This window comes from Pelophylax lessonae, assembly GCF_965119305.1.
Source record: "Pelophylax lessonae genome assembly, chromosome: 1".
NCBI classification, from domain to species: domain Eukaryota; kingdom Metazoa; phylum Chordata; class Amphibia; order Anura; family Ranidae; genus Pelophylax; species Pelophylax lessonae.
Genome location: NC_138768.1, coordinates 550,600,413 through 550,616,941, shown reverse-complemented (window position 1 = coordinate 550,616,941; position 16,529 = coordinate 550,600,413). Strand labels below are relative to the sequence as shown.

Sequence of the window (16,529 nt, the reverse complement as noted above, 5' to 3'; positions counted from 1 at the left end):
GTATTAGGGCTTGCTCACACCATACGTACATGAAAACTGATTGGAACTGATGGGAAAACCATGCAGATTTTACCTGAAGAGACATCAGTTTCACATCAGTTTTTATGCACGCTGACATCAGTTTTCATGCACATCAGTTATATGCCCTATTCACGCCAATGTTGATGTCATGACAGTTTTTTTCCCATGCAGAAAACTGCATACATGTTACAGATTCCTGTGCAGAAAAAATCTGTGTGTTGTGGTGTAAACAGGGCACATAGAGAACAATTATGAGCGCGTGCAGAAAAACTGACGTCTCTGCACCATGAGGTGAACAAGGCCTTAATGTCACTGGTAATGTCATTGGCAGTTAGTCAGTTTCTCCCTGCCTCAGTTAGTGTCAGATTTCTCTCAGGCGCTATCGCAGTCCCATTATAAGATCACTGATCAGTGCCATTAGTAGTATAAAAAACAGATTCCAGTATATATACCATAGATGGTAGACGCTATAACTTTCACGCAAACCAATCAATATACACTTATTGGGATTTTTTTTAATCAAAGACATGCAGCAGAATACTTTTCGGCTTACATTTATGAAGAAATTGGATTTTTTTTTATATGTTTTGTAGCTGAAAATAATTTTTTTTTTTTTTTTAAGGTTTTTTGATTATATCGCAAAAAATTAAAAACCCAGTTGTAATCAAATACCACCAAAAGAAAGCTCTTTTTGTGTGAAAAGAATAATATACATTTTGGATGACCGCACAATTACCAGTCAAAGTAGTGCAGTACTGAATAGCAAAAAATGACCTGATCATGAAAGGGGGTCTTCATCAAGTGGTTTAGGTATGTCCAAATCTTGATAGAGAAAAATATACAGAGTATATTCCCACGCCAAATGGAGAACCCTAGAGTTTCTGAATAAATAAATAATAAATAAATATGTGTAAATGCAGCTGCTATAGTGAAAGTGGGAGTGCTCAAATGAAGGTGAAGTAATCAATTACCGGTAATATATGATTACCTATAGCGCTTGCAAAAAATATATTTTTACCAATAATCTTAAAACTATAAATTCAGACTTATAAAAGTGCATATATATCCCCGTGATCCAATATAAATATTAAATAAATAGGTACACTTTAAGTATAAATATATTGTATTTAATTTATTCATACTTAAAGTGTACCTATTTATTTAATATTTATATTGGATCACGGGGATATATATGCACTTTTATAAGTCTGAATTTATAGTTTTATGACCAAATCTTGACCTTTTATTTCAAACATGGGTTTTGTCCTCCTCCTACTTCCCTGTTGTTGAGCTAGCCCACAGCACCAAAGAATAACATAGGGGCCCAGGAGGCATTTTTTTTCTTTCAAGCCACACTCTTATACATATATGTTTACAAAAGATCACCATTTCCATGCGTTTGCACCTGTCTTTACATTAGCTCTCTGTAATGCACGCTCATCAAGAAAGGCAAGGGAAGGGTAGCACTAGCTTTTGCATTGCATAATATCTTCAATCTAATATAGGAGTGTCACGGGCCCTACTTTCCCCCCCTTCTTTTTCTCTCTTCTGCACCCCCAGTACTTTGCTATCTTCCCCAGCATGGGATTCTTCTCTCCCTCCTGGCTGCTCACTCCTTTTCCTGCCCCCCCCCCCCCCCACTGTGCTGTCCCTCTCCCCTCCCCAGCAAGGTGCCTGAATGTCTGCTTCTCCGCCTTCATGCTCACTGTGGACAATGAACACATTCCTTGTGTGGGCTCAAATAGAGGGGAGGCGGGGCTGGTTGCTGGGACAACTGGACGCCAGGCTGGGAGTTGCCTGGCCCACCTGCTGGGACACAAGTCCTAATATATTTAGCTGAGTGAGTCTCTCCTGGGTTGTTCATCTTTGCTGTTTGGAAGAGTGTGTGTCTCTGAGCTGCGGCCAGATAACACAGAATCCCCTATTGGTTCCTGTGGGCCTCTTCAATCCTACAGCCAACCTGGAGTTTGGAATTACCTTGTCCTTTTCTACAATCTGGAGTGTGGATTAACCCTGGACCTTCCTGCTGGTGAGTGGATTAACCCTGGGCCTACCAGAACTCTGCCTGGACTTTGTCACTTCATTGTTTGCCCTGATCCGTGTGTGGCCAAATCCCTTGCTGGCCAGGACTTTGCCCGTTCTATCGGGAGCCCCCTGTTATGGACTACCCCTGCTATCTGGAATTCTGTCCTACCCACTTTGGGTCTGACCCTGGGCACCTTTGTTTGGCCCCTTTCTTTGTGAACATACCCGCTACCGTTCAATAAAAGGCTTTGTTGGCACTCCTGCTCTCCATGTGCGTTCTGTCTTACCTACACTTCCGTCACAAGGAGTTAGAACGTTCTTCTGGAAATACCTGTAAGTCTATCATTCTTGTCCAATAACTCCAGTATTTGCACAGTAAATGACCCTGAGCAAGTACGCAGAGTTGCTTATCTGCATGCTTGCTGCTGGTTAGTGTCAACTAGTAATTTCAGATGGGGATCAGTAGATGCAGTCTCTTTATTTATTTCTTATCAGATTTCATTATTTGAGGGGAGTGAAGAGTGAGCAAAAATGGTGACCTCATTAATGTGGCGGTGCTACTTTAGAGTCCTTATTGGTGACCAGGCTGTATAGCCAAACTGCAGTGGAGGAAAGCAGATTTCCCAGCTCAACTTTGTGTCATTGCACTATATTTAGCTTTTGAACAGTAATAAAAAAATATTCGCTTTGTACAAAGCAAAAGGCAGCTGACCCAAAAGTGGTGTACCCAACCAGCATAAAACATACAAAAATCAAAAGAGTGTAGCGCACTAAGAAAAAACATTAATAATGTCCATACAACTTAGTATCCAAAATGTAGATCATGAAAATCTTAGCTGTCATGCGGTATTGAATGTCAGTCGTGAGTCACCGCAATCACCAGAAAGATTGAACACTCACCAGATAGCATGGCTACCATTACAGTAGCTAGAGAGTCTCAAACGTACATATCCAGGGATCGCACAGGATGTTTAATGGAAGAAAGACCTCCGCTGAATCACTGTAAAATAAATCCAACTGGGAAATGAAGTAGCGAGGTGGCTTCTTCTCTGCTTGTCAGCCAGACAACAAAAATCTATTTCAGAAATTCAGACATCCATTGATAAACCAAGTGCTGAGCCAAGGACCCCCTCTCTTTTTCTGTGTGCAGAGATCTCTGCTTCTTCTCCTCCTCCTCCACAGAAGACTCCCCTATACATCCACCGATCTCCAGTAGCTGTTGCTTTACCTCTGATTGTCAAATAACATGATTATAGATTAGATTTATTTACACTGAATTTCTTTTTTTTTTTCATAGGAATACAGTTCGTAATCTTTGTGTTACAAAGCCTTCTCCACCAGCTAGCAGAAGTGTTTTTCATTTTGATGATTCAGAACCAGCTGCTGACGGTAAATTGTGATATTTCATTTTTTATCCATTTAAATTCTCTTTATGGAAAAAATAAAACATTTTTAGGCAGAAAGCACATTAAAGAAGTCAAAATGTAGATTTCAGAAGATAATTGTTTGTTTTCAGCCTGCAGCAATACCAACCATTATGAGTACAAGCCTTTCTTGACGCTTTTTTTTGCATCTAGATTTGTGATTTTATAAATTCTTCATAAAATCTTGTGTACTTTAAAAATATAACATCAGTATTTTTGGATTGTTGTTGGCAATTTTCCATACACTAAAACTGGACATTTTCTGTGTTTTTTTGTTGGATGATTTTGGCAATTCCTGGAGGACACCTGAAGCTTCATATATTATTACCCTCAAATTAGCATTGTGTGCTTTTTTTTTTTGGGTTGTCTGCATTTTTATTAGAACATTGACTGCACATCATTTTATAATCTTATTATAAATTCTTAGTACTGTCATAAACCAAGATACAATCTCTTGCTTTTAAGCTATGGCCTTGATGTGATGACAACAGTAACATATTATTCGTTTCTGTTTGGCTTTCCAGTAAGAGAAGCAGTAGCAAAGCAAGTCCCAAAGCTGTCACCATCGTTAAACTTCGCCAGGAGGGCAAGGAAACAAAATGGGGGCTCAGCCTCTAGTCATGACAGTTCATTGCCGGAAACCATCCCTTTTGAAAAGATATCCGATCCCCAACAACAGATAAAAGCATTAACGGAGGACTTAAAGTCTCAAAAGGTGCACCTTTCTGAATCCTCTTTTCTGGTTTGGAGCCATGCAGTACTCTTTTCTCTTATGCATACCTTGCCTGTTCTCTCATGCAGATCTGATCAGAATAAATACAAGTTTCTGAAATAGTATAATGTATGGAAAAACAATAATTAGGTTACATGAAATAAGAGCAACTTTTATCACTGTCTTTCAAAACTGAGCACGTTATAGATTATTGTGACAGAATCACTTGTCGGTCAGCATTAAAGTACTCTTCGGCCTCATGCACGCGGATGTCTAGAGGCTTCAAAACCACCTAGCGTAAAATGCTTGGTGCTTTCCCCTGGCTCAACATACAGCTGACCATACAAGTTAAAGTCTGTATGTGGCCATACTTGTGTAAATGCCAATGGCTTTGCATTGGTGTTTGCTCGTGCAGGGACTTTGAAGCCTCTAGACGCCCATATGCGTAAAGCCTTAGATAATTGTTACCGGATGACAACCATCTATTGCACCTTCAAATCCAATCAGATGTGCCTTCAGATCCAATCAAAATGGCCAGCTTTACATTCATTGCATCTTTATACTTCAATACTTTTTATTGGTGAAATGTCATGCCCTGACCTCCTGCTGGGGCACTACTTTTGCCTTTTGCTAAATGAAAATTTGCTCCACTGGTGATCTGTGAGTTTTTCACCCAAAACCCACTCCACTTAAGCACCCCATAGACGATTCCATTATTTTTTCAGTGTGATTCCACACATTTGAGGTAGATGGGGAAATCACTTCTGTTGAGCTATTATGTTCTGACGTTGAGCGAAGTTTATCTGACAGGCTAGTTGTACAGAAGTTGATAAGACGATCTACCTCTGTACAACCACTGTCCCCATACATGGATCGAAATTCGGCTGTCCCTGTTAAACTGGCCAAATTTCGATTCACGTATGGCCGACTTTGGCAACATGTTACAACATGAATTGAAAAATCTGTGAAGTTAATTATCAGGCCTTCTCAAGCAGTTGATCGCAGCTTTTCTTTGTCGTTTATCTCAAGATATTTTGTTGCAGGAATATTACATGTTTGCTCTTATTTCTTTTGTTTATGCCAGAATCTTGTAAAACTTCTGCACCGAGCTCTTGAGTCTGCTCACCAGGAAAAGAGAGCCTGCAATGATTACCTGAATGCTGCAGACGAAAAGGATAGACTTGAAATGATACGTCACAAGATTAGGCAAATCGAGGACCTAAAACAACGAGTTGAGGCTCTTGAACAGGAGAAGAAAGATCTGGAACAGTGTGCTAGTTTCAAGGATTTCCACATTAACGAACTAAAAGAGCATATTCAACTGTTAATGGAGAAAAATAATGCAAAACAGCAAGTTATCTTGAAACAAAATGAACAACTTCTCAGCCACAATGATCCAGATGTCTCAAACAGCATCTTAAATGACACATTACAGCAGCATTACCGAAAGATTCAAAGCTTAATGGTGAGATATCTTTGAAATGCATCTGTAATGAAAAGCACAGTGGCGATAAAACAGCTTAAAGCGTATGTAAGCTCTAATAATGAATTTTTCTTATTTGCTCACTTATAGTTTGTTAAGTGTATTGAAAGTGTTTTATTATATATTTGTTCACCAACTGCAAGAACAAAATAACTTAATTTAGCCCAAAAACTTGTGGGCTGATAACTTCCTGTGAACTCTTCCTCTTGAGACAGCGTTGTTCCCAGCTATCTCTGTTGACTACAAAATACTTCCTTTATGTTATGGGGAATGGGCGATGTTACATAGTCCTAACACACTTTGTTCCTGGGGTAGCAACGTTGCTGCTCCTAGATATAGTATGGTTATCGAGAAGAACAAGGTGCCTCTAAGTGCAATATAGACCATTTATTGGAGCATAAAGGGGTTAAAACAACTTACAAGGAGCTTTAAAATAGAGATCAAAACAGCATGTCTTAGAAGCCAGAGGAGCCTATGCTTGGTAGTCCAGTGTCCGGGAGACTACTTCATGTGTTGGTGTGCACACAGCAGTTATCAGCTAGAGACCAGGTTACATTTTTTTTGTTTGCTGACTTTTTTTTGTTTGTGGACTGGAAAACTTTGGTTTGCACTATGCAAAACATTTCATGAACAGCTTACTATTAAAACTAGTTATAAATTAGGATGTCTCCAGTTTATACAACAAGGGTGCCCACATTGCAAGGGTAGATTTTCTCTAATTCCTGGAGCTGGGTTTCTGGTAACCACGCTGGAACGCACGCAGCTGATTGTCAAAAGCGGGTGGGCAGTAACATGTTTCGGAGCATGCGCAGCTCCTTCATCAGACCTCCGCCTGCTGAGGATCCATTGAAATATAAGGGCAAATGGGGCCGGAGATGGGAGGGACTGAATGATTACTTCCCATTTGCAGCTGCATGCGTTCCAGCGTGGTTACCGGAAGCCCTGCCACACTGTGTGCACGCCTACACATGAAGTAGTCTCCCAGATACTGGACTACCGAGCATCGGCTCCTCAGGCTTCTAAGACATGCTGTTTTAAACTCCATTTCAAAACTTCTTTTCAGTTGTTTTAACCCCTTTATGCTCCAATAAATGGTCTATATTGCACTTAGAGGCGCCTTGTTCTTCTCCATATTTCTACAGAGCCGCTTCTCCTCTCAGGTGCTGCACGAGTGCATGCAGATCTACACAACCCGTTGGATCCAGGGCTCTACCCCACGGATGCACCCACATAACCATACTATCAGGCAAAAAAGTGTATATCACCCACCCAAGATAGGAAACGTGTTTCTGGCACGATCACTAGGTGAAAAGAAAAAAGTGTGGGGAAAAAAAAGGAAAATAAATCTAATGAAAAGTAAGCTACAATACATTCAGTTTTTTTTTCTTGGATTTAGATACTACACAAAGTGTTGGATAATGCAACCAAATTAGTGTCACCTTGTGGTATTAAGTTTTCCACCTTGCATTCCAAGATATCACAAAGTGGTAAAGTGTTATGTATTTGCATACCCAGGTCTTTTTTCCTTAGAGGATAGGTACAGGAACTCCCTCTTCTGAGTCACCCCTTGTCTCCACCCACCTACCTCTTGGCACCATCCTTTGGTTTTGTAGAATACACCACAAAATTACACCAAGTATCATTTTGTGGTGTTAACCACTTAAGCCCCGGAGGATTTGGCTGCTAAAAGACCAGGGGGTTTTTTGCGATTTTTTACTGCGTGAATTTAACGGACAATTGGGCGGTCGTGCGACGCTGTACCTAAACAAATTTGACGTCCTTTTTTTCCGACAAACAGAGCTTTCTTTTGGTGGTATTTGATCACCTGTGCGATTTTTTGATCATGCGCTATAAACAAAAAAAGAGCGACAATTTTGCAAAAATAACAATATTTTTCACTTTTTTTTATATGAAATTCCCCCCCAAAAAAATGTAAAAATCTAAATTTTTTAACATTTTCGGCCAGTTTGTTTTATGCTACATAAGTTTGGTAAAAAAAATCGCAAAAAGCGTATTTTGATTGGTTTGCGCAAAAGTTATCGCGTTTACTAACAAAGGGAAAGATTTTTGTCATTTTTGGTGTTTTTTTTTTAACGCGTAATGGCGGCGATCTGCGATTTTTTTTCCGGTACTGCGACATTGCGGCGGACAGATCGGACCCTTGACTGACATTTTTGACACTTTTGGGGTTACCAGTGACATTACTGCAGTAATCAGTGCCATACATATGCACTGTTACTGCAAAAATGACACTGGCAGGGAAGGGGTTAACTGTATTGGAGAGGGAGGGGTTAAGTGTGTCCTAGGGGCGTGATTCTAACTGTATAGGGACATGGCTATTGGTGTAAAAACAAAGATCAACGGTCCTACACAGTAGAACCGTCTGATCTTCATTTTTACACCAGGGAGAATGACGGGCGGCTTGTTTACATAAGCCGCTCCGCCTTTCTCCCTTCACCGGAGTGATCATAGTGTGACCGGCGGACACACGCACTGACTTGTCAGTGAACGAGCCGCGGCGGGCGCGCGCCCGCCCGCAATTGGCTCTCAAGTCAGTGACAGGCGAGTGACGTATCCATACGTCACTCTGCCTGGCCGGGGCTGACCGCCGCAGTATATAGTCGTACGGCGGTCGGCAACCGGTTAAATAAATTGTATAGAAATTGTTAACGATAACCCAAAAAAAACCAGTAAAATAGATCGCCTGCAGCCAGCAACAATAGACCTCCCCCAGGAACAATAGATCGCCCAGCAACAATGGGAGTTATGGCAGCTATCTTAATGTCAAACTACCAACGTAAATACACAGTGGGCGGTCCGTAAGTGGTTAATAGACCCTCCAACATGCCCCATCACTCCTTGCCATTACATACATTCAGTGCTGGAGGTGCCAGGACTGCGTTCCCCCGCGTTTCTGCTGAAAAAAAGTCTTGCGCATACCAAAAAAAAACAGCTGTTTAAATGTTCTGTGGCCATACAGTATGTGACAAAGGCATGTGGCTTTTTAGTATTCCAAGCACATCCTGGTTGCACAAAATGATATACAAATGTATGAATGCACTGTAACCATTTATTGTTTTGTTTTCTTTCCGAAGGATGACATGAGTGCATACAAAACACAGAACCAGTTTTTAAATTCTGAAATCCACCAAGTAACAGATCTATGGAGAAACACAGCCGAGAAAGAATCCGCTCTTCTAATGAAGGTAACAGTCTTGGTTTTTGTGGCCTGGAGATTCTTTCCTAGGATCAGCTCTGATTTATTTATTTATGACAGGTACTTATATAGCGCCATCAATTAAAATGGATATTTCAGTTTAGCCCCGATGTTATTCACCCTGACGATCTGGAAGCGTTGTTCTGGAAAGTACTCTCTCTCTTCTCTCTTTCCCTCCACTTTTGAATGTATTTTTTAATCCAGATATTCCTGATGGTTTATCCTACAGCCATTTGCTCCCATGAACTCAAGCAGGGGTTTTTCAACTCCGTCATTTTGTCCATCCATTGACCTGAAAATGTTTGTCCTTTGCAGATATACAATCTAAGCATCAAATTTCAAAATCACTTTTTTTACTCATACCTACGGATTAAACACTTTTTTTCCTCCCCCACTTTATCCTATTATTATGTGCCAGGGGTACATACGAGCCTCATTTAATATCTTCCATCTATAAAATTCTCCACGAGGCTACCCCCTTAACTGAATCCACTCATTCTTACATGAGCAAGTGGTCCCATATTCTTCAACAGTCTATCTCACTAGCAGATTGGGGAAAAAATCTGGGACTCAGCTTCTAGGGTATCACACACACAGGGAGAGGCTGCTTTCAAAATTCTCCTTTTCTGGTATAGGACCCCAGACATTTTACATGCTTGTAACCCAGAGGTGTGCCGGAGCTGCTGGAGATGTGGCACTGATGTTGGCACTCTCTATCACATTTTTTGGGACGGTCCCAGCATTAAGCCTTTTTGGGTCTATGTCCAAGATATCTTGCACAGTCTCTTAAATATTTCTATTCCCTTAAACCCTATACATTATCTATTGGGTCTCCCTTTTCCGGGCATCTCCAAGCTTTCCAGGAAATTGATGGCATTTGTTTTATTAGCATCTAAACATGTCATTCCAAGATGTTGGCTGTCTACCCCCCAACATGTCCCCAACTGGTATCCACTATAGCAGACTGCATTAACCAATGACTCATAATCTAGGTTTAGGATTTGGGAGGTTTGGGATAAATCTACTTACTGTCCTGAAGCTGTTTTCTCGGAAACGTAGGTAGATATAATTTCTATTAGCTAAATCCAATTTGTTATATATATATTGTGGGAGATTAGCTCGGTGGCGGGTATGGATGACCCCTTTGGGGGGTGCGTTTACACAGGGAGATAGCCGAGAAGTGGTTGCAAACAACAGTTTGGTTTATTCTTGCAGTTTACTTCACACAAGTGCAAGCCTCAAAAACATCAAAATAAAAATAAAACACAAAATAAATCCTTGCCACTGTGGGCGGCTACCTTCTCACATACAGGAACCTATCTAAAGAGTCTGTCTCCAACCTACTGTTGGGCAAACTTTGCTGATCCTACAGCAGACACTCAATAGTCCATTTATTTTCACTCCACATAATAAATGTCCATTGAACATGTCCCTTTTCCTCTTCACATTGAACATGTCCCTTTGCTTTTCTCTTCACATAGAACACATTCCTTTGTTTGTCTCTTCACATAGCAACCATTCCTTTGCTCGTCTCTTCACATAGCAAACAGTTCATTTATTTCTTCCACATAGAAATAGTTCATTTTCTCACCTTGAGAAGTCTTCACACTTTTTACCCTCCTCAGCACACATCGTTTCAGGAGGTCTTCTCCCATGCCCACACAGCATCGGGAGGCACACATCTGACTGTCCTCCTCTCCCCAGCTTCACACAGCGTCAGGAGGCAGCAATCCATAGACTTCCTTTGGACAAATTATAGAGGCCTTAACTTCCTCATTCCGAACAGCTGAATGGTTTTCAACTTCTTTACACCTTCCTGCTGCCTTTGCAGCCGACACCCTATAGTAATTGGTGAATTGTCTAACCCAAGCAGAAGTGTATCTCCTGTCTGTGACAACATCCACAGATTTACCTGACTTCCTGTCACAATATATATATATATATATATATACACTCCTTTCTATCCCGTGCTCCATGGTGTTTCCTTTATCCCTCTATCCCCTTTCAGTTCCCCTTCTTTTATGTTTTCCTTTAATATTTGCAATAATGTACTCCCCCAACTTTTATACAGTATTTGAATGTCTAATACTTCCATAGACATCTATGCTGTTCTACTATATGTTACGCTTTTGCTGATTCTTATATTTGAGTCCTGTAAGGTTTTGAATAACAAAATCAATAAAAATACAATTAAAAAAAAAAAATGGATATTTCAAGTTTGTATGAGTGCAGGTAGATTGAAATACAGTGTCTTGTTCTATCTTTCCAAGGCAACAATGGTGAGATCTCCAACAAACCTCTCACCCAATTTTTCTGGCTATTACAATGTCAATGGTGTCACCATCCTGTGATAGATTCTCCATTAGGTAAAATAACACACAACCGGGCAGTCTCGCTGAAAAAAGTAACACACTGATTATCACAATGTGCTTTGAGGATTAAAAAAATTAAATATTTAAAAAATGAAAATAATTTTGAAAAAAAAATAATAATAAAATGTTTACATTCACAAAAAGTAATATGGCAAGTTTTTTTTGCATTTGTCCTTTTTACTGCCGGTTCACACTACCGCGACTTGTCAGGCGACTTGGTCGCCTGACAAGTTGTGCTCCATTCTGTGCTATGGGAACCGTTCTAATAGGAGCGACTCAAGTCGCTCTGACTTAGAAAAAGGTTCCTGCACTACTTTTGACCGAAGTCGGTGCGACTTGCATTGACTTCCATTATGTGAGGTCCGTGCAAGTCGTGCCGAAGTCGCGGTGCACGGCGACTTCACTAGTCGCCCCCGAAGTCGTGTTGCCATAGTGTGAACTGACTCTTAAGGTAAGTCGTTTTTATTAACCGCTTGCCGACCGCCGCACGACTACTGCGGATATAGTATTACGTCGCTCGCCTGTGAGGCACTAGGGGGCGAGCGCGCCGCCGGAGGCGCGCTCCCGCCCCCGCTCATTCCCTAAGCAGTCCGCGCGAGGGACCGGCGGACCCGATGTCCACCGGTCACCCGCGATCTCCCCGTGGAGAGGGAGAAAGACAGGCGGCTAACAGAGATCATACGGTCCTGCTATGTAGGATCGTATGTCTCTGTTGTTACACCACTAGCCACGCCCCTTTACAGTTAGAAGCACACCCCTAGGACACACTTAACCCCTTGATCACCAATAAAGTTAACCCCTTCCCTGCCAGTGTCATTTTTACAGTAACAGTGCATATGTATAGCACTGATTACTGTAGTAAGTGACGTATGGCTAGCCTGTCACTTGCTTGTGAGCCAATAGCGGGAGCGAGCGCGCGCCCGCAGAGGCGTGCGCCCGCCCCGGCTCGTTCCCTGGGAAGTCCGTGCGTGTGACCGGCGGACCCGATGTCCGCCGGTCACTCGCGATCGTCCGCTGTGAAGGGAGAAAGGCAGACGGCTAATGTAAACAAGCTGCCTGTCATTCTCCCCTGTGTAGGAATAGTGATCATATGGTTCTACTATGTAGGACCGTTGATCACTGCTCCTACACCAGTAGCCATGTTCAATCACAGTTAGAAGCACGCCCCTAGGGACATACTTAACCCCTCCTTCCCCAATAAAGTTAACCCCTTCCCTGCCAGTGTCATTTTGCAGTAACAGTGCATATATATATATATATATAGCACTGATTACTGTAGTAATTTCACTTGTAACCCCAAAAGTGTCAAAAATGTCAGTCAAGGGTCCGATCTGTCCGCTGCAATCTCGCAGTACCGCAAAAAAAATCGCAGATCGCCGCCATTACGCGTTAAAAAAAAAAAACACCAAAAATGACAGAAATCTTTCCCTTAGTTAGTAAACGCAATAACTTTTGCGCAAACCAATCAAAATACGCTTTTTGTGATTTTTTTTTTACCAAACATATGTAGCATAAAACAAATTGGCCAAAAATGTTAAAAAAATTTGATTTTTAAATTTTTTTTGGGGAATTTCATATAAAAAAATGTGAAAAATATTGTTGTTTTTGCAAAATTGACGCTCTTTTTTTGTTTATAGCGCAAAAAGTCAAAATCGCACAGGTGATCAAATACCACCAAAAGAAAGCTCTGTTTGTGGGAAAAAAAGGACGTCAAATTCGTTTAGGTACAGCGTCGCACGACCGCGCAATTGTCCGTTAGAGTCACACAGTGCCGAATCGCAAAATAGGCCCCGGTCAGGAAGGGGGTAAAATCTTCCGGGGCTTAAGTGGTTAAAAAAAAACACCAAAAATAACAGAAATCTCTCCCTTAGTTAGTAAACGCAATAACTTTTGCGCAAACCAATCAAAATACACTTATTGCGATTTTTTTTTACCAAACATATGTAGCAGAAAACAAATTGGCCAAAAATGTTAAAAAAATTCGATTTTTCAATTTTGTTGGGGAATTTCATATAAAAAAAATTGAAAAATATTGTTATTTTTTCAAAATTTACGCTCTTTTTTTGTTTATAGCGCAAAAAGTAAAAATCGCACAGGTGATAAAATACCCCCAAAAGAAAGCTTTGTTTGTGGGAAAAAAAAGGACGTCAATTCCATTTGGGTACAGCGTCGCACGACCGCGCAATTGTCTGTTAAAGTCATGCAGTGCCGAATCGCAAAATAGGGCCTGGTCAGGAAGGGGGTAAAATCTTCCGGGGCTTAAGTGGTTAAGTAAATAAGCAATATTACAAAGACATTCATATTTTTCGGATGACTTACAAGAAAGTTCCAACAGGATGAATTAAGCCATAAATGAGATATCCAACATGTTAGGTAAGTTGTAGTTACCGTTAGAAATGTAAAATAAACAGAATATACTATCAAAGGGAAAAAATGGACTGTCCTGGTAAAGCGGAGGCATTTATTCTTTTTTGGAAAGGGTTCTGGAGATTTCTTGGAAAATTACATCCTTGTTGTTGTGTAGACCACCTGATAGGTTATGACCTTTCTGAAACATTTACACCAATTTATAAAGCAGTAGGTGGTTTTTTTTTTAGCAAAAGATACTGTATTTTGGTACCTTTTAGAGGTAATACCTGTTAAGATAGTATTCAACATATTCATTTTTATTTTCCATGGCTTAATGTTCATTTTTTTCTACATTTACATGCAGGACATGTTGTCCAGTAAACTGGCAGTTACAGAGGTTTGGTTTCACAAAGAGAAATAAAACTGTTGCTGGAATGAGTACAATGAGTTTTGCATGCGCAGCTCAGGGTACATTGTCAACATGATGCCTGTGCGCATTTGCAGGGGTGTAGTTATCCTGCACCAGTTAATCAAAATAGGCAAAGATCCCGCACCTGGAAGAAGTCTAAGAGAAAATGTTGGTGCTGGGGAAGAACCTGTGGATTTTGATCCGTTGGTTGGGAGTATTTGCAGCTTTAGTACCACTTTAACCACGTGTCTACCTAGGAATTTTTTTAACTTTTTACACACAAAGTCTGCAATTTTTGCTAGAAATTACCTTACACCCCTAAACAATGATATATTTTCTGAAACCAGAGGCCCTGTACAATAAAACAATGGTATTTGCTTTTTTATGTTGCATGATATTTGTTATGTTATATATATATATATATATATATATTTATATATATATATACAGTGGGTACGGAAAGTATTCAGACCCCCTTAAATTTTTCACTCTTTGTTATATTGCAGCCATTTGCTAAAATAATTTAGGTTCATTCTTCTTCCTCATGAATGTACACATAGCACCCCATACTGACAGAAAAACACAGAATTGTTGACATTGTTGCAGATTTATTAAAAAAGAAAAACTGAAATAACACATGGTCCTAAGTATTCAGACCCTTTGCTGTGACACTCATATATTTAACTCGGGTGCTTTTCATTTCTTCTGATCATCCTTGAGATGGTTCTACACCTTCATTTGAGTCCAGCTGTGTTTGATTATACTGATTGGACTTGATTAGGAAAGCCACACACCTGTCTATATAAGACCTTCCAGATCACAATGCATGTCAGAGCAAATGAGAATCATGAGGTCAAAGGAACTGCCTGAAGAGCTCAGAGACCGAATTGTGGCAAGGCACAGATCTGGCCAAGGTTACAAAAAGATTTCTGCTGCACTTAAGGTTCCTAAGAGCACAGTGGCCTCCATAATCCTCAAATGGAAGACGTTTGGGATTACCAGAACCCTTCCTAGAGCTGGCCGTCCGGCCAAACGGAGCTATCGGGGGAGAAGAGCCTTGGTGAGAGAGGTAGAGAAGAACCCAAAGATCACTGTGGCTGAGCTCCAGAGATGCAGTCAGGAGATGGGAGAAAGTTGTAGAAAGTCAACCATCACTGCAGCCCTCCACCAGTCAGGGCTTTATGGCAAAGTGGCCCGACGGAAGCCTCTCCTCAGTGTAAGACACATGAAAGCCCGCATGGAGTTTGCTAAAAAACACCTGAAGGACTCCAAGATGGTGAGAAATAAGATTCTCTGGTCTGATGAGACCAAAATAGAACTTTTTGGCCTTAATTCTAAGCGGTATGTGTGGAGAAAACCAGGCACTGCTCATCACCTGTCCAATACAGTCCCAACAGTGAAGCATGGTGGTGGCAGCATCATGCTGTGGGGGTGTTTTTCAGCTGCAGGGACAGGACGACTGGTTGCAATCGAGGGAAAGATGAATGCGGCCAAGTACAGGGATATCCTGGACAAAAACCTTCTCCAGAGTGCTCTGGACCTCAGACTGGGCCGAAGGTTTACCTTCCAACAAGACAATGACCCTAAGCACACAGCTAAAATAACGAAGGAGTGGCTTCACAACAACTCCGTGACTGTTCTTGAATGGCCCAGCCAGAGCCCTGACTTTTTGAACATCTCTGGAGAGACCTAAAAATGGCTGTCCACCAACGTTTACCATCCAACCTGACAGAACTGGAGAGGATCTGCAAGGAGGAATGGCAGAGGATCCCCAAATCCAGGTGTGAAAGACTTGTTGCATCTTTCCCAAAAAAACTCCTGGCTGTATTAGATCAAAAGGGGGCTTCTACTAAATACTGAGCAAAGGGTCTGAATACTTAGGACCATGTGATATTTCAGTTTTTCTTTTTTAATAAATCTGCAACAATGTCAACAATTCTGTGTTTTTCTGTCAGTATGGGGTGCTATGTGTACATTCATGAGGAAGAAGAATGAACCTAAATGATTTTAGCAAATGGCTGCAATATAACAAAGAGTGAAAAATTTAAGGGGGTCTGAATACTTTCCGTACCCACTGTATATACAGTGCCTTGCGAAAGTATTCAGCCCCCCCCCTGAACTTTGCGACCTTTTGCCACATTTCAGGCTTCAAACATAAAGATATAAAACTGTAATTTTTTGTGAAGAATCAACAACAAGTGGAACACAATCATGAAGTGGAACGAAATTTATTGGATATTTCAAACTTTTTTAACAAATAAAAAAGTGAAAAAATGGGGCGTGCAAAATTATTCAGCCCCCTTAAGTTAATACTTTGTAGTGCCACCTTTTGCTGCGATTACAGCTGTAAGTCACTTGGGGTATGTCTCCATCAGTTTTGCACATCGAGAGACTGAAATTTGTGCCCATTCCTCCTTGCAAAACAGCTTGAGCTCAGTGAGGTTGGATGGAGAGCGTTTGTGAACAGCAGTTTTCAGTTCTTTCCACAGATTCTCGATTGGATTCAGGTCTGGACTT

General features: G+C 41.0%; 1 protein-coding gene across 1 annotated transcript in view; it reads left to right on the top strand.

Moving 5' to 3' along the window:
- Nucleotides 1-16,529, top strand: part of TBC1D2 (TBC1 domain family member 2) — a 109,106-nt gene that overhangs the window by 25,168 nt on the left and 67,409 nt on the right. The window contains exons 4-7 of the mRNA XM_082269375.1: nucleotides 3,344-3,435; nucleotides 3,995-4,185; nucleotides 5,267-5,647; nucleotides 8,761-8,871. Coding sequence (XP_082125501.1) covers nucleotides 3,344-3,435; nucleotides 3,995-4,185; nucleotides 5,267-5,647; nucleotides 8,761-8,871 — 775 coding nt within the window. The remainder of the gene's footprint in view (nucleotides 1-3,343; nucleotides 3,436-3,994; nucleotides 4,186-5,266; nucleotides 5,648-8,760; nucleotides 8,872-16,529) is intronic.